Source organism: Carcharodon carcharias, chromosome 1 (assembly GCF_017639515.1).
Source record: "Carcharodon carcharias isolate sCarCar2 chromosome 1, sCarCar2.pri, whole genome shotgun sequence".
Taxonomy (NCBI): domain Eukaryota; kingdom Metazoa; phylum Chordata; class Chondrichthyes; order Lamniformes; family Lamnidae; genus Carcharodon; species Carcharodon carcharias.
This window is the reverse complement of record NC_054467.1, coordinates 187,407,329-187,431,558: the sequence shown is the minus strand read 5'-3', so window position 1 is coordinate 187,431,558 and position 24,230 is coordinate 187,407,329. Positions and strand designations below refer to the sequence as shown.

Sequence of the window (24,230 nt, the reverse complement as noted above, 5' to 3'; positions counted from 1 at the left end):
TTTGGGCTCCATGCCAGATTAGTTGACAGGATTCACTCTCTTGGCCTTCAACCCTCCCAAAGTATTCACAAGGCAGCAGAGCTATTCGCCTATAGCTGGGAGTTTAGTTCATAAATGCCAGGATGTGTCCACAAGCCGTTGGGCCTGTACACTCAATTTCTGAGGGTCATACCTCCTCTGAGTTCCCTGAAGTTTTAGCCTGGGGGCGTGAGGCACCCAGTTTCCGTGTGTCACCACGGGGAGGCACAGCTAAGGAATTGCTGATGGAGAGGCTGTGTACTGACAGGGAGAGACATTTGGCTCTGTTTTCTACATTACTGCTAGCCAGTGGTGTGGGCTGAAGATGAGAAGCAAACTGGCAGACAAAAGCAGAAAACACACTAACTCTCTTCACCCACACACATGCTTACCCTATGGACACACAACCGTTGCTGCTTTAACCATCACTACAACATCATCTGTACTCAACTGAAATTAAAAGTAAAGCTTAAAATCTACATGGTGCCCAACCATCAGCCAGCTCTCCTAAATCCTCTTATCTTTCCCCTTTGTGAAGTGCTTGGGATGCCTCATTATGTTGAAGGTGCTATGGAAATATTTGTAGTGATGATGGTCATTACTAAAAACTACTCCAGTCCTTAAGTGGATACAGAAGTTGCTGATTATATTATAGATGTTATGATGCATGAATTGACAAGTGCAGCTTAACATTAATCCTTTATGGTTAAGAAAAAAAATGTATTTTTGAGTGAAATAGTTTATTTCTCTGAGCATGTAAAGCACAAAGAATTGATGCGGGGGAAAGATTATTGATGTAGCCTATAAATAGAACTTATTCTTATTCAGGCTCTTTATTTGGTAGACTGTAGTTGTAAATTTAACTTATTTCTAAAACATCCTACAGGACTGGGAATTGCCGTGCGTATCCAGATCTCTGAGCTCCCTCAGCTGGTTGCTGCTTTCCACAGTCTGGTCGGTTTAGCTGCCATGCTTACCTGTGTGGCTGAGTACATGGTGGAATATCCTCACTTCAATAGAGACTCTGCAGCCAGTTTGACCAAGATCATAGCCTACCTTGGCACCTATATAGGTGGGATGACATTCAGTGGCTCTCTAGTTGCTTATGGCAAATTACAAGGTGAGTTTGGAGCCATCTGTAATTTATATAAAATCATTAAATTGCACTTTAGAAACAAAATTGAACCGATTGCTTAGGAAGAAGCTAATTAGTGGAGTCAGATTTTCAGAAAAAGGTTAATTATTGTAATTACGATCCAGACCTGGAGATTCAGCAGAATAAATTGCTACCCTTTCTTTTCACCTGTGGGCTTCAAGGATTATAGGCAGGCCAAATAGAGGAAATGAAAGATCCAGCTCCCCACCCCTCCCCTGTTGGTTGTTACAATTTATTAACTCAATGGACTAGATTTTTACTAAGTCGGATTGACTCGGGAGCCCTTTATCCTGGGCTCTGCGATTTTTGGGAGTCATTTAAAGGATGAGGGCTGCTTCCTGTCAGGAGCTCACATTCGGCATTCCTGACCTGTCTGGCTCCATTTTGGAATTAGCTATCTCCTACTCTGTCGCAATTTTCATGGAGTTGGGCCAGGTTTTTAAAGAGTTGTGGTTCACTGCCCCTCAGAGGAATCATGAACCCTAGTGTGCATGAGGGGACCTTTAAAACGTAAGTTCAAAAGATCCCTTAAAAACCCCCATGCCAAGTTTTGCTTTTCCACCCACCCCTTATGTTCCCTCATACCCCCTATATTTGTCAATGATACCAAATATGGAGGTGTGGCAGACAGCAAGGATGACACCAATTGTCTGCAACAGGACATAGGCTTGCTTAACGGATGAACAAATGGCCAATGGAATTTAATATAGAGAAATATTAGGTGATGCATTTTGACAGAAGGATAAGGAGAGGCAGAATAAACTTAATGATACAGTTCTAAAAAGTGTGCGGAAACAGAGGGACCTGGGGTTCATATGCATCGCTCTTTGAAGGTGGCAGGACATATTAAGAGGGTAGTTAGCAAAGCATATGGGATCTTAGGTTTTATAAATAGAGGTATTGACCACAAAAGCAGGAGGTTCTGTTGAACTTGCATAAAGCTCTGGTTAGGCCACACTTTAGGAAGGATGTGAGTGTCCTTGAGAGAGTGCAGAGGAGATTTACCAGAATGGTTCCAGTGATGGGGGATTTTAGCTACAAGGTTAGGTTGGAGAAGCTGGGTTGCTCCCTTTAGAGAAAAGAAGATTGAGGGGAGATTCAATAGAGGTGTACAAGATTAGGACAAGTTTAGATAAGGTAGACAAGGGAAAACTGTTCCCATCAGCTGATAGTACAAGGACTAGGAGACACAAGTTTAGGATTTTGGGTAAAGAGATGCAGGGGGTTGTGAGGAAGAGCTTTTTTACTCAGCCAGTAGCAATGACCTGGAACACACTGCCTATGAGGGTGGGGGAAGCAGAGAGAATAATTGATTTCTAAAGGAAATTGGATGGGCACCTGAGGGAAATAAACTTGCAGGGCTACAGAGATACAGCGGGGTAATTGAACTGACTGGGATTGCTCTACAGAGAGCTGACGTGGAATCCATGGTCCCAGTGGCCTCCTTTTGTACCATTCTGACTCTATGACTAATCTATAAAAGATTAAAATTTCTTTCTGTTGCATTGCCTCACAAATATGATTCTCTCAAAATGTGCATGTTCTAACCATTATACTCACAGTATTTCATTGTAGGTTTGGTAGCTCACTGAAGTCCTTGCTTTTAGCAAATGGACATCCCTCAGAAGGGTGTTCTTTTGCATGTGCCCTGATGATGCAGCTAATGACTATCAGCACTTTTTGTAACTGATGGATGCAGTATGTTGCCACCACCATAGTTACTAATCTCAGTCGGGCAGTTCTTAAAGAGAAGAAAGGTAAATGGGAGGTAGGGGTGTCTTTGCACGGCAAACAATTTGGGAAGATACTTCTCAACAAGACTCTAGTAAGTTATATTAGGGCAGAGGAAATGAAATTGGAAAAGTTTTTAACGTCCTTTGAACCTATTTGCTCCCCCACGCAGACATATCCCTAACAGCACTGTGGGTGTACCTACATCACATAGACTGCAGCGATTCAAGAAGGTGGCTCACCACCACCTTCTCAAGGGCAATTAGGGATGGGCAATGAGAATGCTGGCCTAGCCAGTGATGCCCACAACCCATGAAAGAATCAAAAGAAATATTCCCTCGCTTTCTTTCTCCCTTTTTTTCTCTGTCGTGCTCTTTTCCCCCACCCACCCCTCAATCCATTTATCTACCTATTAATGTTTTGATTCTAGATTTGAAAGTACCACATCTAAAACTGGTATGTTATGTGCCCAATTCAGGATATGTTTATTACCCATTCGAGTAAACAAAGAATATGCAGCATGAGAGACCTGTGATTTTTGACAATAATTAGTTTGAAAGTAGCCCTTAGGGATGTTAATATGGATTTTCACAAGTGTAAAGTTTTGTTTTGGTTTTAGGCAGCTGTCCCATCTGGTCCTTTGGTCTTTCTACAGAAGAATCCTCCTGTGGCATAAACTGTTAATTACTTATGAAATGCACATCTAAGTAGAATATTCATTAAAGTAACACACTCATTATTGTGTAAACAATGGCAACATTTGTGCTAAATGATAATTTTCCTCCAATATCAAAAAGAACAGTGGCTTATTTTAAATGCAGCTTTCTACAACGTTCAGAGGATGATCCATACAATGCTTTCAGCAGTGGAGATGAAAAGGAAAAGTTTTGAAACTAAAATAAAAGCTCTCTAATAAAGATGAAAATGGCAATATACCAGTTTATAGGGATGTGTTGTCTGTCAATAAAAGTCTGTTGAGATCTTTTCATGTTTGTTTTGAAATAAATCACCATTCTAAAAGGTTTTCAAAGCTAATTTTTTTTCATCCCTAAGTGCTCACCCCCTGCCACCTTATCATATTACCAAAAAGAAAAATAAATTAGTACTTGAAATCTGAAATAAAAAACAGAAAGCACGTAGCAGATTGGTCAGCATCTGGAAGTGAAAGATAGGCTACATGGAAACATAAGAACTAGGAGCAGGAGTAGGCAATTCACCCCTCGAGCCTGCCCTGCCATTCATTACGATCATGGCTGATCTCATTTTGGCCTCAACTCCAATTTCCCACCCTCTCCCCATAACCTTTCAACCCATTACTAATCAAAAATCTGTCTATCTCATCCTTAAATTTATTCAGCGTCCCGGCATCCAGTGCACTCTGAGGTAGTGCATTCCACAAATTCACGACCCTTTGAGAAAAGTAATTCCTCCTCATCTCTGATTTAAATCTACCACCCCTTATCCTAAAACTATGGCTACAGGGGTAGGTCAATCATACTAGCCCGATGCCAACCCCCCGCCCTATTTCCAGCATTTAGCTAGATTGTGGCTGATCTGTTCCTCTACTCTATTTACCCATCTTTGATTCATACCCCTTCCTACTATTAGCTACAAAAGATCTCTGTCTTAAAAATTCAAATGGACTAAGCAAACACAGCCTATTTGGAGAGAGAATTGTTCAGGTACATCTTAAATCATAAGCACTGGCACTAAACAATTGCTATTTTTCTGTTTTTACAGGTTTGCTGAATTCAGCTCCACTCCTTCTTCCCAGGCGCCACTTTCTGAATAGAAGCCTCCTGGCACCAGTGCTGGAGCAATAGTTCCATATATGCTTGACCCAAGCTATGCAACTGGTATTGCCTGTTTGGGTTCTGTATCTGCTTTTTCTGTGGTTATGGTATGTGACAGAAAACAATAACATTTGTAAGAACCTGAAAATAATGACTTGCAGACTTGGTGGTAAATTGGAAAGAGTTAGAGTTGTCCCCTGTTCGGCCTATAAGAGAAACATGCTTATTTGGGGTAATAGGTACTCATTGTGCTTTAGGGCTGAGACTTATTATGATGTATGGCTTTCTTCTTAAAGAATAAAAAGTGGGAAAATGTTCTGTACCTGTGCCAGAGATTATTGAATCATCCGGGCATAGGCCAGTGGGAATGCAAATCCATTTCTATCAATAGATGGAAAATTATATTGGCGCCTTTAGGCATCTGTTCCCCTCCCCACCCAGTTTCTCAGTGGAGAAAAGGGGGAAGAGTTATGCTTAAGATATCAGAATCAGAGGAACGGAGAGTTTGGGAGATATTGTGGGCTAGAAGAGGTTATACAAACAGATATGGGGCAATTCCACAGAGGGAGTTTAATATGAGGAAAATAATTTTAAATTTGAGACTAATATAATTCAGTTACAGGCAAGCAGGACCTGGTGTAAGATGGAATACAGGCATTAGAGTTTTGTAAATCCCAAATCACGTAGCTGAAACAGACAGAAGAAACCAAGAAAACATGTAATTTAAAAAAATTAATGGTTAGAGTCCTGCGGGCCATCGATTGAAAAATGAAGAATTAATTCGGTCTGACTGTGTAGCTGATCATTTTTAGATTTGTTTTCATGATTGTGTTTCTCCCAGCTTTAACTTGGCTGTGAAACCATTGTAATTCCAAGATATGGAGAGACTCGAGTTTCTTAAGCTTCAGAAAGGAAGTTTTCTCTAACCAAAGAGTTAAATAATTTTTGTTCCCCACTTGTAAAATTATACTGCTTTCCAGAGTTCTTCTAAAACCCCAACATTGTGTTGTTAGGGGTAGTTTTTTCTGTGTTTTCTAAGTTATTTTGTACTCACTTTGTCTGTTTCTCCTTTAGGGTGTAACATTAACAGCTGCTATTGGAGGTGCTGACATGCCTGTGGTCATCACTGTGCTTAGCAGTTACTCTGGCTGGGCCCTGTGTGCTGAAGGGTTTCTGCTGAACAATAATCTGCTAACTATTGTTGGTGCCTTGATTGGCTCCTCTGGTGCCATCCTCTCCTACATCATGTGTGTGGTAAGCAAAGCATTTCTACATTTTGTTGCATACGTTAGTCAAAGGGGAAAGTAAATTGATTAATTTGTTGAGTACATTTAAATTTCAGTATCGACTTCCTTTAAATTTTTAATAAGAACATAAGAAATAGAAGCAGGGGTAGGCCATACATCCCCTCGAAGCATCTTTGACATTCAGTACAATTCTACATCAACTTTAGCTTCCTGCCCTATCCCCATATTCCTTGATTCCCTTGGTGCCCAAGAATCTATCAGTCTCAGTTTTGAATATGATTAACAACTGATCATCTATAGCTTAAGAATTCTAAAGATTTGCAATCTTCTGAGTGAAGCAACTTTTCCTCAGCTCAGCCTAATTGACCGATCCCTTACCCTGAGACTATGATCCCTATTTCTAGACTCTCCAGTTGGGTGAAGCAACTTCTCAGCATCTACCCTTGCAAGCCCTCTAACAATTTAAAGTTTTCCATGGGATCACCCCTCCTTCTTCAAACTCTGGAGGCTGTTTCATGACTGATTTATATTTTACTTCAACTTATCTGCCTTAGTTCTGTAAATGTTAACTTACTTGCCTAACAAAAATCAATCAGTTCCACCCTTGGAATTTTCAACTGACCTAGCCTCAACAGCTTTTTGGGGGAGAGAGAGTTCCTGATTTCCACTAACCTTTGTGTAAAGAAGTGCTTCCTGACAACATGTCTGAATGACCTAGTTCTAATTTTAAGGTTATGGCCCTTGATCTGGACTCTCTCACAAGAAGAAAGATTATTCTCTACCTGCCATTTAAATCATTTAATGATCTTTAACAGCTATAGATTTCTTTTTCATAGCAATCATTTTTTTTTTGGGGGGGGGGTGGTGTTGGAGTTACAATGTTTTTTCTTTGTGGAAATTCATTCCTATACCTATATTTGTTCATTGTAATGGGGGTTAGAGATGGGAGAGATGGTGACCTCAATCACACAGCCATCAAGGGTGGCTAGTGTAAGATTCAAATTATGCATAATGAGCTCCTTTTGAGGTGCAGGTTAAGGCAACATAGCAGGACCTTTGAATCTGACACACAGCAAAGCTGCCCTGGAAGTCCTCTATTCTAACACTTGAGTACAAAACTTAAAAAAAATGTTCCAAACCTTAATACTGAGATCCCTCCCTTTGGTAATGCAAACCTTTCTTGCCTGCCCCAAGTAAAGGATTGAGACAGATGCTATGCAGCAGATTGGTTGGTTATCTGTTTGCATCTGCACCCATGATTCTTCATTACAAGTTCTTGTTTCAAGCTGTTCTGTCAGCAAGGCATGCACATTGAAAACTATGGGACACGTCTATGCAGGAGGAAAGAGAGCTTGAGCCATTGTTCAGCTGCAGTTGTACACCTCCAAGTGAATCACTGACCTTAATGAAGGGATGGAAATGATGGAGTTGTGGATGTCATTAGGCATCTGAAAAAGGTAATGATGGGAAAGAGACAGGAACTAAATATAAAGAAAATAACATTTCTTAATTTGTGTTCTGAGAATAGATATTTATATACCTTTAAATTCCAAAGCCCTTAAAATGAAGGTCAATTTTCCATTAACCTTTTGGATTAGTTTTTCCTTATATACACTAGATTTTAGTGATTTATTTAAGGAGAATTGATAAATTATGGCCTAGAGCCTCTGCTTTCTCCTCCCTGCCTTCTTTGTTTCAACAGCCTTCAGGCATTGATGAATTATCCACTTTGAATTCTGCTCTTTTTTTTAGAACCAATTCCTTTCCTGCAGTTAGCTCCATTCATTTATATAGTGCATGTACTTCACATCCTCAGGATGTGCTTTCATTGTCAATAAATTACTTTTTGAAGTTTAATTACTGTTGATATGTAGTTATTATGTTCTCACCTCAATCATTTTTAAATGTTAAAACTCATTTTCTCATCCATGAATGGCTTTGCCCTCACCTAAACTATTCCTTTCTCAAGTTAAGAAATATCAGTTTCCCTTTAAACTGTTTGCTTGTTATTATCATTATTCCCTTTTAGCCATTGTAACCTCCATTTCATCTCTCTATTACACTTTCTATAGTCTTATCTTTATTGTATGCTTCCAATAAACTCTGTTTAGTTTAAACCTCTCTTTATCCACGGAACTCTTATCTTGATGCACCCTCTTTTTACCTAATAATGTTTACCGTAGTTTTTGATTCATCACATGTTTGAAGATTTCCAATTGGTAATCCCTGACCCCTTTGTTAACTTTTCTACCCAATAATTTCGGGTCAGGTCTTGTTTAATCTCATTGAGCCTTGTCTTGTTCCCATCCAGCACCCTCATCATTGACTTTTTATTAGCCTTTTCTATCCTTACATTGAACCTAGCAATGTGTTTCCTGATTGTTCTTCTCTTGTCACAGCATTTATTTACTCCACTTCATTCCCCAGAACTAAATCAAGCATTTTTTTTTCTCTTTGGGTCGGAAATGTACTGATCCTGCAGACTGAAATGGCGATGCATTGCCATACCTTGGCCACATTTGTAACCTTTATTCTAGTCTGTTCTCACATAGATAAAATTACCCAGGTCAGAATTTTACCTTCAGCGTGCAGGCACGCACCCGACATGCCAGAATATAATATGACGCATGATGATGTTGGGTGTGCATCCTGACATCACCGTGCACTCGCGTGATATTTCGCTCGGTAGGCGCACGCTAGAGCAGGCTGCGTGTCCGCTGATAGTTGAAAGGCCTGTTAAGGCCATTAAGGAACTAATTAACTTGAAATTTATGCTGCCCGTCCAACCTAATGGTTGGAGAGCAGGCGGAAAGGCCAAGCGGCCTTTACATTTTTAAAGAAACCTCATCCACGAGCGGGATGAGGCTTCCTAAAGCTAATACTAATTAAATAAAACCTTTATTTTGACATTGAAAACATGTCCCATCTCATGTGACACAGTCATATGCATGCGTGAACTGTGCGCAAGACCCGACTCTCCCTTCTCCCCCCGCCCACACAGGTAGTGCTCAGTGCTAATGCTTGCAATCCCCGCCCGCGTAAAATTGCAGTGTGGAGCCGATCGCAGGCAGTGGTCGGCTTCCCGACCACCCCTGTCCACCCCCGCCAAGCCTGCACACCGACCAAAAAATTCTGGCACCAGTGTTATTGTCCTGTTGTACTTGCAAATCTCTGAACTGAAGAATTACATTATTTCACTAAATATTTTCTCTTAGCACAACCTTCTGTCTTTGCCTTAGAACTCTTCATCATTACTGCTGCCCCACCTCCCTTTTTAATTCCCAGTCCAGCCCCTCTCCATTATAACTATCATATCTAATGCCTATAACTTTAAAGCTGTGTTTGGATGCTTTATGCATTCACACAGCTACTATTCAAACACATTATTGTTTTGAAAAATGTACCCTTATTCTTTTTCCTTGCTTTCTCATTTAATTTCTTTGATGTCAATTGATCTTTCTACAGCAGCGCATTTATTTCTCATCATAGCCTGCTTCTTGCCTTTCATCCTTTGACAGCATTTTTCTCAATATTTATTACAGCTAAGTATTCTACTTCTGTTCCAATAGCTTTACAATGACTGGTTCATCCTCTCTGGTCTCAAACATAGACTTTCCCTTGTCCTGCCTGTTACAGCTTAGGCTAGAAATCGCAAATGTCATACATAGGCTTGCTTTCTGTGACATGCTTTAATCCTAGGACAGACTTTTCATCCCCTTATAGGTGCTGGAACAGAAGTGTCCGGGTGCATTATTTCCTACTGCTGGCTGGTTTGTCGGCATTATCCTATCCCTGGGTCATCTTCTGCCCACAAGATGCCACGGCATTGGGAACAGGTGTCCTCCCAGTGGCAGAGCCAGCCCTCCAGGCAGACATTGATGCCCTCCGTACCCACCAGGCTACAGCTGCTGCCATAGGTCACCCTGTGGCAGAGCCAGCCCTCCAGGCAGACATTGATGCCCTCCGTACCCACCAGGCTACAGCTGCTGCCATAGGTCACCCTGTGGAGAGGTCACCCTTCCCCATGGTGACCTAGCAGCTGTGGTGATTTTTTAATTCAAAATTTTAATTCATAAGTTGCTGAGAGGGTGCCTCATGGTGGAGGTGCCTTCACTCTCCTTACCTGCAGTGGCAGGTTGCAGCTCCTTCCATGTTATTGGGTCTCTTGTTGGCCCTCCAGCTCCAAGAGCTCATCTTAATTGGACGAAGAGTGTGCCCTTTGACCACTTAATGGCCAATTCAGTAAAAATCACTGCTGGATGACCGCTCCTGACACAGTGCGGGGTCAGGACCTCCATTTGACCCCAATGTCAGCGTCCTGCCCAAATCCCAAAATCCTCCCCCTGTTTAAAAAATAAAGGATTCAAATGTGTTTTTTTTTATTTTGGAGCTTTTGAAATGAAAATGAATTTGAAAATGTATTTTTTGCCAAGCAAATTATTGCTGCATATGTATGTGATGTTGCAGTTATGAAAACTTACCACAGGGAGACAGGCTACTGTTGCTGCACATATACTGGGACATTTATTTGCAGGCAGCTCTTCCTTTCATTAAAGTCTTTGTTGTGTCAACTATTTTGTTCTCCACAAAATTCTTATAAAGCTACTAAGTAAATTCCTATGTAGTAATGAAGCAACAAAAAAAAGAAATGAAACAAAAGTAACAAAACTTAATAGATCAAAGCCCTTTATTTGTAGGCCACGAATCGCTCTCTAGTCAATGTGATTGTCGGTAGTTATGGTACCGCCTCTACTGGCATTGGTAAACCTATGGAAATCACTGGCACTCACACTGAAATTAATGTGGACCAAACGGTTGAGATGATCAAAGAGGCCAATGATATCATCATCACTCCAGGTCAGTGTTTAGATGAGAAGTAAACTTATTTTTCTAAAGATGTTTTAGTTGATCTTTAAAAGGAAACTTGGGATTTAATGTTGGCTTGGGAGGTTTGAAATTCCTGTGGTCAATGACCATGCTGTTGGGTGACCTTTTATGGCTGTCATTCTTGCTTTGTGTAGAAATACCATGTGAAACTGTGCATGAGGCCTTTCCAAATGTCACTTCACTTATTTTGTGTAAATTGAATAAATTTGCACATGATGTTAACCATGTTGGGTTTGGCTCACATCCTTTGTTTTCGGTCTGAGTTCCTTCAAAGGCATTCATGAACAAAGTAGTTTTTGGTTTTGATTTTTATTAAATATATATTTTTTGCAAAAAAGGCATGGGGCTGGATTTAATGAAGGTGACAGGGGTCTTGCCCACCAGTTGGAGAACCGGCAGGAGACTCATGTCGCTTCTTTTGGGACACCCAAACAAATTAAGTTCCCATGCACTTAACTTAAACCCGACAAGGTTTGCTGAGCGGCCTTTGGAGGCATGAAAAAGCTGCGTGATTCCCATTTAATCTATGAACCACCACTAAATTCTGGTGGGTTCGGGGATAATTGGTGTCAGTTTGGATCATCAATGAGCCTAATTGACACCCCATCATGAGCAAGCAAGCTTTTCGCATTGGTCTCTTCCTGCCTCTGACTTAATGCAGGAGGTTTTTCAACAGACTGACACTTGGCCTCTCCCACAATTAAGTGGGCCCATCCACCATGTTTCCTGCCATGATGGGCTGGATTAAATTCCGCCCATGGTAACTGGAATTCAGCCAAGAACTTCCTTTGGGATTGTTTCAATCGGTCACCACACCTCAGTGAAAAGAAACACATATGTGCAGAGCTTCCGGCGATCCTGCACCGAAGATATGGCAGGCCATTGGTAGAGCCCTTGAGGAAATTCACAATGATTGAGCATTAAAATACAAGGAAGGAGGAGAGGCCACGCTAGCTATGCAAACCGAAAGGGTATTTTAAAATCTATTACTAACCCACGTTTAAGGGCAACATAATTACCCATACTGGAGGATTGCATTCTCTACTGGGAGAGCCAACTTGAAATCGTAGTCTCAACTGGTGCTTACATTTTAATTGTCAGTGTTCAATATGGTGTCCTGACCAATATCTATCGCTCAAACAACATAACTAAAACAGTTTGATCATACCACATTGCTGTCTGTGGAACTTTGCTGTCCACAAATTGGCTGCCTTGTTCCCTTCAACGCTAACTACACTTCAAAAAGTACTTATTGGCTTCACAGCACTTTGGAACAACAAGGGCTTGTGAAAAGTGCTATTTAAACGCATATATTTTCAATTTCCCCTAGGACCCTTAGTTTTAACCAATTTATCCAGCTTCTACTGGGCAATTTAGTTATGCTATCCTTCTTGCATTAATTCAGCTCACTAACCGATCTTTGGCTGATGTCTAGTGGATGAGGAGCAATTTTAGGTGCATGTGGATGCAACAGCTGAAGTATAATGAAGGTTGATTATCTGACCCAGACCCCATAATGGGAAGAGGTGTAAGACCGCCTTCAGAAACTTGGTTCACATGGCTCAGGAGTTCAAAATGGCTGCAGCGTAAAGGAAGTCTCTGGTGCGGTCTCCAAGTTTGTAAGGTTCTCTGGTGATTTTAAAATGTTATTATCAATCCTGTTAGCCTTAGCAGAGAGCCAATTGTTAGCACTGGCTCTCCCCTAACATGAAAATCTCACCAACATAGCACATCGAAGACTCTGAGTGGAGCTTTGTGCATATGTGCAAGTATATAAGCCCAAACTCCATTGTCTTTGGCAAAAAGAAACATGAGCCAGCAGTGTAACTCAAATCTGAGACTCATTTGTCGTATAACTGGCCTAAAACTGTTCGTTGTCAAAAATCAAGCATCCTGCTACTGTAGCAGAAGAGGGTAATGAGAGTTGGGCAGAGTTTAAAAATATGCAGGAAGGAAACAAAAAAATATGCCTGAATGTCAATGTTTAATTGCAAAAAGTATTTTTTACATTAAATTTGTAAAATATTTGGAATATTATTTTCATTTTTCTAGGTAAACAGAGTCATGTAAGAGAGTGAGCAATCTGAACGGAATGATGCAAATACTCTCACCTATGAAGTTTAAATGATTGGAAAAGATTATAAGCAGTTATCCTGTAAATATAACCAAGTATCCACTGTTTGTATTGACATACCATTTGAAGTTCAACTTGGGGTTAGACAAGGAGTTGTTGACTATGAAATGTCGGAAGGACTACTTGTAGACTGACTCAGACATACCTACAGATGGCTTATGTTTGGTCTTCATTTTGGTTAAGCAATCTTTGCTATATTGATTCTTTCAGGGAGTGAAGGAAGGCTACAATTATTTTTTTCTCACCTTATCTCATTTGGTCTGGTGACCTCCAGCCTAACAAAAAAAGCATAACCACATGGGACCTTATTTTCCTTTCTTTGATAATGTTATCAGAAAAGAAAAAAAAAGGGCAATATAAGTAGAAAGTATTACCCATATACTCGTTCATGCCTAGTGTGAATTTTAGGGATTTTATTCAAAAATAGGTGCAGGAAATTTAGTATGAAGAACAAGAGTCTGTGTTTTTCTTGTTAAGGATGTGTTATTTGAGCAATTTGTGCTGAATTACACAGGAAGATATAAATTAAAAGTGAACATTGAACTTTCAGGTCAGATATGGTTATAGCTCACTGAATGAAGAACACGATTTTGAAATATCACTGCACCATTGTAATGAGTTGCAGTGTTTAGGGCAGAGAGGTTTTTTTGGCACAAAAAATGAGTGTAGCAACAATTGTTGGGGATTTAAGTTAGTTGAGCAGGAGAATGCAGCTAATGCTTGCAAAGGGCAGAGGAGGTGCTGGGGTCGCCAGAATGAACTGTTACAGGTGGTGAATAAAAGAGAGTTGACTAGATAGGCATGATGTAGGTTCTGTGAATAATGAGGCTTAGACACAGTAGGGAGCCTGATTTAGAATGAAGCTACTTTGCAATGTTAGAACAGTTGTGAGGATTGAGAACACCCACCTAAACTTATAAAATAAAAATATAAAATGCTAAAAAAACTCAGCAGGTCTGGCAGTATCTGTGGAGAGAGAAACAGAGTTAACGTTTCGAGTCTGTGTGACTTTTCTTCAGAGTTTTTCTTTCACCCAAACTTATAGTTCATTTTGTCCCATGAATTACAAGAGAACAAATTGATGAATGAATCAAAAGGCTGTTATGTTTAATGGGGTTAGTTTATTTGTATCCATTATTACAGATTTAAAGTGACAGATTTGAAATGGAAACAGAAAATTATTACAGATTTGACTGGTTAAGGAAAAAAAAGAAAATAACAAAAAAAAACAGCTGCCTTGTTACCTTATTGCCAGCAAATGAATCCTTAAACAAGGTTACTCGACTCCCAGCAAGTAAATTCTTCAACAATATCTAGCATTAGAATGTGCGAATATGTTACCAACCAGTTGTACAATCACCTGAAATGGTCATTCCATTGATTGCAGACTCTACTTTCAATGCTCAGCCAGGCTTACGATGTGGAATGGGATTCCTCCTACCAATGCACAGGTCGGGTTTACTCCTGTCCTCGAATGCAATGCTGGTCTCTCGCCCATGCAGTAGAAGGGCTGGATTTTCACAGAGTTGGGAAAGATTCCACCAGATGCAAGTGGCCCCGCCCCCATTTCCGACAGATCCCATTTTTGCATGTTGTGGGAAGGGTATGGGGCGTGATTCACAAAGGCAGGAAACCCGAACTCAGCATGGCCATTTGAATTTCTTGCTGAGTTCAAATAGATCCCATTTTGGATGTTCTAAGGGTCTTAAGCCATAGTGTGGGAGTCAGGAATTGATGGAGTAGATGTAAACACTCTCTTGAAAGGGGGATGAGATCTGTGTAAGTGTCATGATCTGAAGTGTTTTAAAATCTCCCACTCTTTATACATGAAAAAGAACTAGGAATAAGGTGTCAGAAAGAGTCTAAAAACAGCCCTCTGTTGGACCGATTCGATTGACAGGCCATCTGGTGTAGGCCAGAAAAGGAATTATCATCTGTTTGTGCAGTTTCAGTAGAGGTTTTTGTTGATATTTCCCAAGAGCTAGTATTTTGTCATTATGAATGCTTAGCTGAGTTTCAAAATCTACAATTATCTCAACAGAGGGTTCTAAGTTCATATTTGATTGGTAGCTTAAAGAGGCTATTAAAGGATTAGCTGTCTTTAATGTAGGGTCTGTTTGTTTTTAAACGAGGTTAACCACTAGAGGAAATTTAAAAACATTGAATGGGTTTCATGCATGGGTGCTTTTTCACTGTCTAGTGTGTATGAGTGAGAGCTGTATTGTATTGTTAGAAGTTTATTTTTTTCATCTCCACATGGCTCCTGAGGTCTGCCAATAGTAAATACTGGGTGAATGGCTATAGAGGTGGCATGGGAGGTATGAAGGGACATGGGGGGTAGGCAGTGATGATTTGGCATGGAGGTGGTATGGTGGGTATGATGTGTGTGAGTGAGGAGATATGAAGGTCAGAGGGGCTAAACACCTCTAAAACAACTAGGACAAAGTCCTAAAGAAGTGAAGCAGGCCTTCTAACCAGCCCGTCTAGGCATTGGCCACCCTAGTGGCCATCTAGAATCTGCTTCTGGGTTTGGTGGGTCTGACCCGATTTTTCTACCACCTTCCCAGAGCGAAAATTGGGTCCAATGGGGCCCTTTAAACCTAGGTGGGTTTGCTGAGTCAGGAAATATCCCAATTCAAGCTACTTGCCTCAGTAGCAAAAATCCAGCCCAAAATCTCTGATGTGTTCAACCTTTTGCTATTTTTTTTAATGATGAGAAGAATGTTGCACTGCTAAAGCCTTATTGATCAATCAATAATTGCCTAACAGTACAATGCCCAATAGCCTGTTGCTCTTTTGTTTAAGTAAAGCTTGTCTCAACCATTCATCTTTCTTAAACTTAATTTAGTAAATTTGCATCATGTTCAAAAGCTGTGGCAGATTGACAGCTTTCAAGATGCAAACCTCCAGACTATGGGCAGAATTTTCCTGTTGACGTGCGGGTGGTGGAGCCCGCACATCAGCGCTTAAAAAGCGTCCTGACGTCAGGATGCGGCATCGCGATATTTTGGTTGGCGGGCGCGCTCAGCAGTGGGGCCCTTGCCCGCCATTAATTGAAGGCCTTGTTAAGGCCCTTAACTTGCCAATTATCCAGGATTTTGAGGGGCCCTTGTGAACTTCGGGTCGGTGCATGGGCCCAATAGGCAGGCGGGTAGGAGTTTTTAAATAAAACTCATGCACTGGCGGGATATGTGGACTCAGAGGGGTTGTTCATCTTTTCCAAGAAGTTTTAATTGGAGAAGGTGTTCTAAAGTTGCCTGTTTGGTTGTTAGCAGTTCACATCGATTTCCAAGTGTTTTTTGTGTACTTTGAAACCAGTCTGCAGACAGTAATCCTTCTCGGGCCTGCAGCTTTCCAGAGACCTCCATTTAGCCTGGGGGTATGTGTTCTGACATCTCCACTGGAGGCAGCTCCTCTGAGGAGGAAGGGAGGGATAGAATAAGGAGGAGGCCAGGAGTGGACAATCAGCCTCCAGGGGAGCCACCTTTGGGAGGCCAGGCACAGGCACCAGGGGCATAGGGCCAAGAGGTTGCCCAAGGGGCAAGGGGCCGCAGAAGACACCACTATCCTGCTGTCAGGGTATACAGGCGGTGAAGCACCTACCTCAATATGACTGAGGTGCAGTGTCGAAGGAGGCTCCGACTCTCAAGGGAGACAGTCAACTATATCTGTCGGATGATTGGCCCTGAGATATCTCCTAACTGTGTGGGTGGACACCCCATGCCAGCGGCTCTGAAGCTAATGGTTGCCCTCCACTTCTGTGCCTCTGGCTCCTTCCAGAGTTCAGTGGGTAATCTTTGCGGTGTCTTCCTATCAGCTGTCCACACTTGTGTCAAGCAGGTTACAGACGCTCTGTTCAGACGGGTATTGACCTTCTTCCACTTCCGCTGTGACTAGGCAAGTCGGGCACAGCGAGCCAGAGGCTTCGCAGCCATTGCTAGCTTCCCCCACATCCAGGGTGCAATAGACTGTACACATATGGCCATCAAGGCGCCAGCAGGTGAGCCCGGTGCCTTCGTCAACAGGAAGGGCTTCCACTCCATGAACATGCAGATAGTGTGTGATCACAGGTTGCTGATTCTGCAATTTTGTGCAAGGTACCCAGGCAGCTCCGACGACGCCTACACCCTCAGACACTCCCAGGTGCCGGGCCTGTTCAGTGCTCCGGCTCGGCTGGATGGTTGGCTGCTGGGTGACAAGGGCTATCCCTTCAGAAGGTGGCTCATGACGCCTCTTCGGCTTCCAAGAAGCTGAGCAGTGCTAGAATAGGAGCCACGGCACCACAAGGGCTGTGGTGGAGTGAGCCATCGGTCTTCTCAAGATGCGCTTCCATTGCCTGGACCGTTCAGGGGGCACATTGCAGTACCCCCCAGATCGCGTCTCTCTGAAAGTGGTAGTATGCTGTGCTCTGCACAATCTTGTGCTGGAAAGGAGGGATGTAGTTGACAATGAAGACCTTGACGCAGTGGATGAGGCTGCACATGATGAATCCACCAGTGACTCAGAGGATGAGGAAGCACAGGGCGATGATGAGGGGCAGCACACCGACCCACTGCTACAACAAGGAGGCAGGGACAACCGGGACAATTTAATCCAAAGAACCTTCAGCCAGCTCCACACACATGGATCAGCAGGAACAGCATTGCCTGGCACTTCCACACGTGCCACTTAGGTGCTAAATCTTCCACCTGATCAGCTGCAACTAAGGGCTTAGTACAGAAACGTCAATGTCCACTCAAACACTCATGATATGTCTGTGAAAAAGAAAAATGCACCACAAAGGAAACACCCTCAGCTATGGTCAGAAAAGTGGACTTTATTATGTCCAAAAAAATTACACAGACTTCTCCATTGCAATAAGAAGAATTTTGTTCCCTATTCTAAGGCCAACACAAAATCACCAGTGACATACCCGTTGATCGCGCCAGCAGCCGGAGGGCTGCAGGGGACTAGGCACATGCTGAGTCCGGCACTGATGACATGCCTTATGCTTACGTTTGCGGGTGCTACGTCTTGGTGCCGCCCCGTCGGTCGTAGTGGCTTGTGAGGCAGCCTGCTGACTCTGCTGTCCTATTGGCCTCGATGACCTTAGTGGGCATCCTCTGGCCCGTGGAGTCTGTGATGGCCCCGCCTGGGAGGGAGTGGCCAGTTCCAGAACTGGCACCTCCTCAGTTGTTGCAGCCTCAATGGAAGCAACGTTGATTGGCAGAGGGGCGGAGGAGCTGTTGCCCTCATCCGAAGGTCCCTGAGAGGAGCTCGCAGTAATGACAGGCAGCTGCTGCGCCGACGTGAGGTCTCTTTCGACCTCCCTGCTCACCGCAGATGCATGGGCACAGAGCGCCAAAGCTTGGTGCCCACAGCATCTCCCACTTTGGGAATGACCACCCATGGCCAGTATCGCTGTGAGGGCTTGTAGGTCAGTGCGTAACCCAATCAGAAGATTTGCCATCTGATTGAATCCCCTCCTGGCCTGGACTCCTCCATCGCAGAGACCAACTGAAGCATACCCTCATGCAACCCTGTCAGATGTGCTCACACTTCCTGCCACTTGTCCTGCAGCTGCTGCATTGGTGACAACTCCAGGGGCACGTCATCAGTGCCGGACTCAACATGTGCCTCGTCCCCTGCAGCCCTCCAGCTGCTGGCGCCATCGGCACTCTCTGTCCCTACCATCTCCAGCAATTGTGAAGTGCCTTCTCCACTGTGACCCGGGACACTAGCCGACGGTAAATTCCGTAAATAGCCGAGGTGTGTGTGTGCGCTGGTGCCTGGCTGGATGAAATGATGTGCCGCAAGTTGCACATCTTGGGCCTCAGGTGTGGAGGGGGGCGCTGTGGTGTCTTTGGGTGTGGCCATCTGGTGGTGATGCTGAAATTAACAACAAGGACACTGCATCAGTTAGCGTACAGTCAGTTAAACCTTTCATCCCTTTACCCCCCACCCTCATAAGTCGCTCGCCCTTCAAGACCCGTAGGAGTCAAACATTGGTGGGGTGGAAAAGAGGCAAGAGGAGCCCCAACCATTAGACGTGCATACAGTCAGGCTGGTCAGATGGCCTCAGGAATGCCACATGGCATGTTATGTATCTTTGGAGTGGGGAGAGTGCAGAGGTACCTGACCTGGATGCATTGTGGCCTGGAGAGTTGCAGTGATGAGGAAACATCGCAAATACTTGCGACATTTGCTGTGGATCACAGGAGATTGAGAGGTCACATTATTGACCTTTATACCGTTAGGAGGGGCATAGACTGGGGTGGGCAGAAGGCAACATTTCCCCTTGGCGCAGGGATGAGTAATGTGGTGGCATTTATTCAAGCTGAGTGCCATGAGGTTCACAGCTGAGGTGCTGAGGACCTTTTGGACAGAGTAATGTGGGGCGCACTGGCTGAAAGGGTGGTGGAGTCCCGAACCCCCTGAGATGCAATAAGTCTTTGGCTGTGCAGCAGCGAAGCCATGGCATGTTAGGTCATAGTGATAGTGGTTAGAAATGGGATAAGGTGACTTTGGAAGGTGGTGGAGACGCAAATCGTCAAGGGGACGAGGGACCTTTGTGTATGATCCACACGTCAGAGTGTGTCAGTCTGTGAATGAGCAGTGTTGCAGCATTAACGATTGCAGCAACCATCAATGGTTTGGATGGTGGGCAGACAGAGTGGATGGGACTGTGGACCTCAAATACTTGGCCGCTGGACCCCAGCCTCGCTGTCCCTGGCCGCCCTGGCCTTCTGCCTCCACCTCAGCTCCATGGCCTGCTCCTCAAATGTTGTGAGGCGCTGGAGCAGGGCACGGCCACCTCCAGTCCTCTGGCGCTCCCGCAGATTGTGTTAACCTTTTGCCTGCAGAACAGAGAAGAGAGTTTATTGGGGCTGATCGCTCATGTACTCTGCATGCGCACGCCGCACCCCAACCACAGTGGCTCATCTGAGGTCTTCAGCGGCTCCTGTCCACAATACCAGTGATCAGTCCCCAGAAGATAGTATGGCTGCTCCCAACCCCCTCCCCCAAAGGCCACCTTGGACACATTCAGCATCCATCACTTTGAATAGCACATGGGTCCTAGCGCCCATGGCAAGGAGGCGCAACTAGGTGCGGTGCCGAGGCCAGCAGATGGCTCTTGGCCATAACACCTTGAGGCTCCCTTTCACCATCTCACCACCATCAATAAGACATGTGATGGAGTTCTGAGTATGTGTCTAGCTGCCTCCCCTGCAGGTTGCCCCCAGACTACTCAAATACCACAAACACCAACATATGCTGCGGGGAGAATCCATCTTCTCCTCAACCACTAAGGCTGATGTAAGCATGGTCACTATCTGTTTGCCCACCCAGCGTGTGACAGATGCCGAATGCAGTAACAACAGCAAGAGGTAGGGGCGGGGAGTGCTCAAAGGCTAAGGCTACCTTCTGGGTCAAATGGCCAAGGCCGACATGGTACTCACCCTTCCAGAGCGCAGCAAATCATTGAATCTTTTGCGGCACTGGGTGCCAGTGCGCTGCACATCATCATGGGCGCTTACAGCATCACCAACCTCCTCCCACGCCTGGCTAGTGGCATGGGGGGCCCTCCTCCTCCCATCCTCCGGATAAAACAAGTGCCAACGGCTGGAAACCTCTTGCAGGAGGACAGCAAGGCATGCATCAGAGAATCGAGGGGCACAGTGGCCCCCCGCTGGCTTCTCCTGCAGCCTGTCCCTCCTCCTGCTCATGCTCCTGTGGAACCACAGCTCCCTCCCTCGCTTTCTAAGTGGCCATGGTGCACTGCCTCAAGCAGGCTGCCTGGCCACTCTTTATACAAACTGCCGGTTCCCCATTGGAACTGGTGGCCTGAAGTCGCCCGCCCCCGCGACTATTTTCCCATTCTCCACGGGAGTCGCTAACCCACTGGGCGGGCCTTAATTGGCCATCCCGCGGAAAATGGTGGCGCGGCCCGTTTCGGCGGCAGCAATTGGCTGCCCGCCCGCAGGCGAGTCGGTCGGGTCCGTCCACCCGTCAAATGGAAAACTCTGGCCTATTACATAGTCTTATCAGAAGTTGCTGGTGCACTGTCCTAGCAGCCTCCAAGGCCTAATAACATGGCTCTACTGCCTTCTGATCATGTTTGCCTGAGAATATCTCATATTTCAATTCTTTGAGGGAGAAGGGAATAGATGGTTCCAATGGTAGATTTAGATGAGTAAAGATTGGAGGAGGCTTGAGTGGAGCGTAAATGTTAGCATGGACTGGTTGAACCAAATGTCCTGTTTCTGTACCATATATCCTATGTAATCCTATGTAACTCAGCAAGCTTAATTTTAAAAGACTGGTTTAGTGAGTGGGTTAAAGTTCTGGCAAATGGAATATAATGTTGGAAATGTGAAATTGTCCATTTTGGAAGGGAGAATAAAAACAAAGCATATTATCTAGATGGCGAGAGATTGCAGAGCTCAGATGCAGAGTGATCTGGGTGTCCTAGTGCATGAATCACAAAAGGTTAGTATACAGTTACAGCAAGTAATTAGGAAAGCTAATAGAATGTTATTGTTTATTGCAATGGGAATTGAATACAAAAGTAGAGACATTATGCTCCAGTTATACAGGGCATTGGTGAGACCACATCTGGAGTAATGTGTACAGTGTTGGTCTCCTTACTTAATGAAGGATGTAAATGAGTTGGAAGCAGTTCAGAGAAGGTTTACCAGACTAATATCTGGAATAGGCGGATTGTCTTATGAGGAAATGTTGGACAGGCTAGGCTTGTATACACTGGATCAAAGCAAAAAAATGCAGATGCTGGAAATCCAAAACAAAAACAAAAATACCTGGAAAAACTCAGCAGGTCTGACAGCATCTGTGGAGAGGAACACAGTTAACGTTTCAGTCCGTATGACTCTTCAACAGAACTAAGGAAAAATAGAAAAGAGGTGAAATATAAGCTGGTTTAAGGGGGGGTGGGACAAGTAGAGCTGGATACTGGCCCTCTATCCAGCTCTACTTGTCCCACCCCCCCTTAAACAGCTTATATTTCACCTCTTTTCTATTTTTCCTTAGTTCTGTTGAAGAGTCATACGGACTGAAACGTTAACTGTGTTCCTCTCCGCAGATGCTGTCAGATCTGCTGAGTTTTTCCAGATATTTTTGTTTTTGTTTTGTATACACTGGAGTTTAGTAGAGAAAGAGGTGACTTGATTAAAGCATATGAGATCCTAAGGGGTCTTGACAAGGTGGATATAGAAAGGATGTTTCCTTTTGTGAGAGAATCTAGAACTAGGGATCACTGTTTAAAAATAAGGGGCCACCCATTTAAAACAGAGATGAGCAGAAATTGTTTTCTCTCTGAGGGTCGTGAGTCTTTGGAACTCTCTCCCTGAAAAGGCAGTTGAATATTTTTAAGGCAGAGCTAGCTGGATTCTTGATAAGCAAGGGGTTGAAAGGTTATTGGGGATAGGTGGGAATGTGGATTTGAGGTTATTATCAGATCAACTATGAACTTATTGAATGGTGGAGCCGGCTCGAAGGGCTGATTTATCTACTCCTGCTCCCATTTTCTATGTTTCTAAGTATACTGGTGTGTTAAATGTATTTTTCTGTTCTTTATCCCCAGTGAATTATGAACATCCTTTTATATCTCATATATATGGTCTACTCCCCTAGTCGAGAGAGTACAGGCATCAAATGGCTGTTTAGCCATTGTATCTGTCCTCTCATCCTCCAGTAATCATAGAAAACAGTTTTTGGCTATTTCTTTCTTTCTGCATTCTGCAAACAAAATTGTGTTGCACAAGATTGTGTGTAACTGCAGCTTTATCAAAATTTGGAAATGACTGTTTTGCCTCCACAAGATTTTATCGCAGTCTTGGAAAGCTGTAGGGCATCATATCAGACATTTGTTTCAGATATTAAGTAAGTTTATTTAACCAACATTGAACAAACCTAACATGATATAATCCAATTGTGTGTTTACAGTAGAAAGTTTGTTTCTTAACTTCTGAAGTACAAATGAATGAATTACAGCATAAAACTAAGCTACACTTTTACAGAATGCTTTTAACTGCAGGAGTTAGCTGGTTTACCATAACTTTTCCTGTGAGGTTTTAGACTAGCTCAACAGCCTGCTACAAACTCAATGAACAGATCCAACCTCTTTAATAGAATCATAGAGCGGAATCATCCCAGATTTGCACTATGTGCCGTAACGGGCTGCTAAAATGACTTTTTACCCACCGGTCGCGATGGCGGGATTTCACATCATATCGTCCCAAACCAGCCACGTTAATTTTGCATTCTCAGGAAACATGCTGTTTCGATGGCAAGTGGGCTCCAATTCGTCTGCCATGCTGTCACCTCGCCGCTTCATCATGCCAGGCACCACATTCAGTGCTTCCAGCCCAGGACTGCAGCAAAGAAGACATGGCCCTGAAAGACAAGAAGACTGCAGCCCTCGAGCTCCTTTGGATGCTGTGGAGGCCCACTGTGATGTCCCCTACCCTGGCTCTGGCCATCCCTGAGGCCACTTCTTGCCCTTCCTCAAGCAAGACCTTGCCCTACAACCATTGAAAAGCCACCCACATGTGGCTGATTTGGTAGGTAGAGGCCTACCAGTGAGTTCCCCTAAAAGTGATGTGGTGCTGATGACTACGAGTGCTGATCGAAGCAAGGTAGGCAAACCAACCTTAAAGCCCTAATTGAAGTACATCCCGCCAGGTGCTGTGGTGAAACATGTTGGCGGGAAAATAGAGGGAGGGGGGTGAGTCTGGCAGGCTGGCCTTATAATGATATGCTGATGTATTACAATGAGGTTCCTGACATCCAATGGCAGGGAATGTGGCCCGCCATTAGCGGGCAGAGCGGATGATTGCCACCTGGTTTCATGACTCCTTGAAAACGATTTTTGGCCTTCTTTCTCACGCTACCGAACATGCCCACACTGGCAGGCACAGAAACCGCTGGCCACAGAGTTATCATGGCACAGAAGGAGACCATTCGGCCCATCGAATCCATGCCTGCTCCCTGTAGAGCAATCTAGTCAGTCCTATTGCCCCACTCTCTCCCCATGACCCTGCAAGTTTAGTTCCTGCAAGTGCCTATCCAATTTCCTTTTGAAATCATTGATCATCTCCTTTTGCTAGTAGCCTTAACATGTTGGAATCCTTCATAGCTGGCATTTGGAATTAAAATAATTGGCTATCGTGCACTTAACCAAACAAATCTGTGTTTGTTCAATGTTAGCTTGGTTTCACCTCCCCTCAAGCATACAGAATGAAAGTCAGTTTGAAATGATTTTACAA

General features: G+C 43.8%; 1 protein-coding gene across 1 annotated transcript in view; it reads left to right on the top strand.

Moving 5' to 3' along the window:
• Window positions 1-24,230, top strand: part of LOC121275728 (NAD(P) transhydrogenase, mitochondrial-like) — a 180,883-nt gene that overhangs the window by 111,650 nt on the left and 45,003 nt on the right. Inside the window, 5 exon segments of the mRNA XM_041183320.1 lie at window positions 905-1,138; window positions 4,646-4,708; window positions 4,711-4,805; window positions 5,773-5,952; window positions 10,643-10,802. Coding sequence (XP_041039254.1) covers window positions 905-1,138; window positions 4,646-4,708; window positions 4,711-4,805; window positions 5,773-5,952; window positions 10,643-10,802 — 732 coding nt within the window.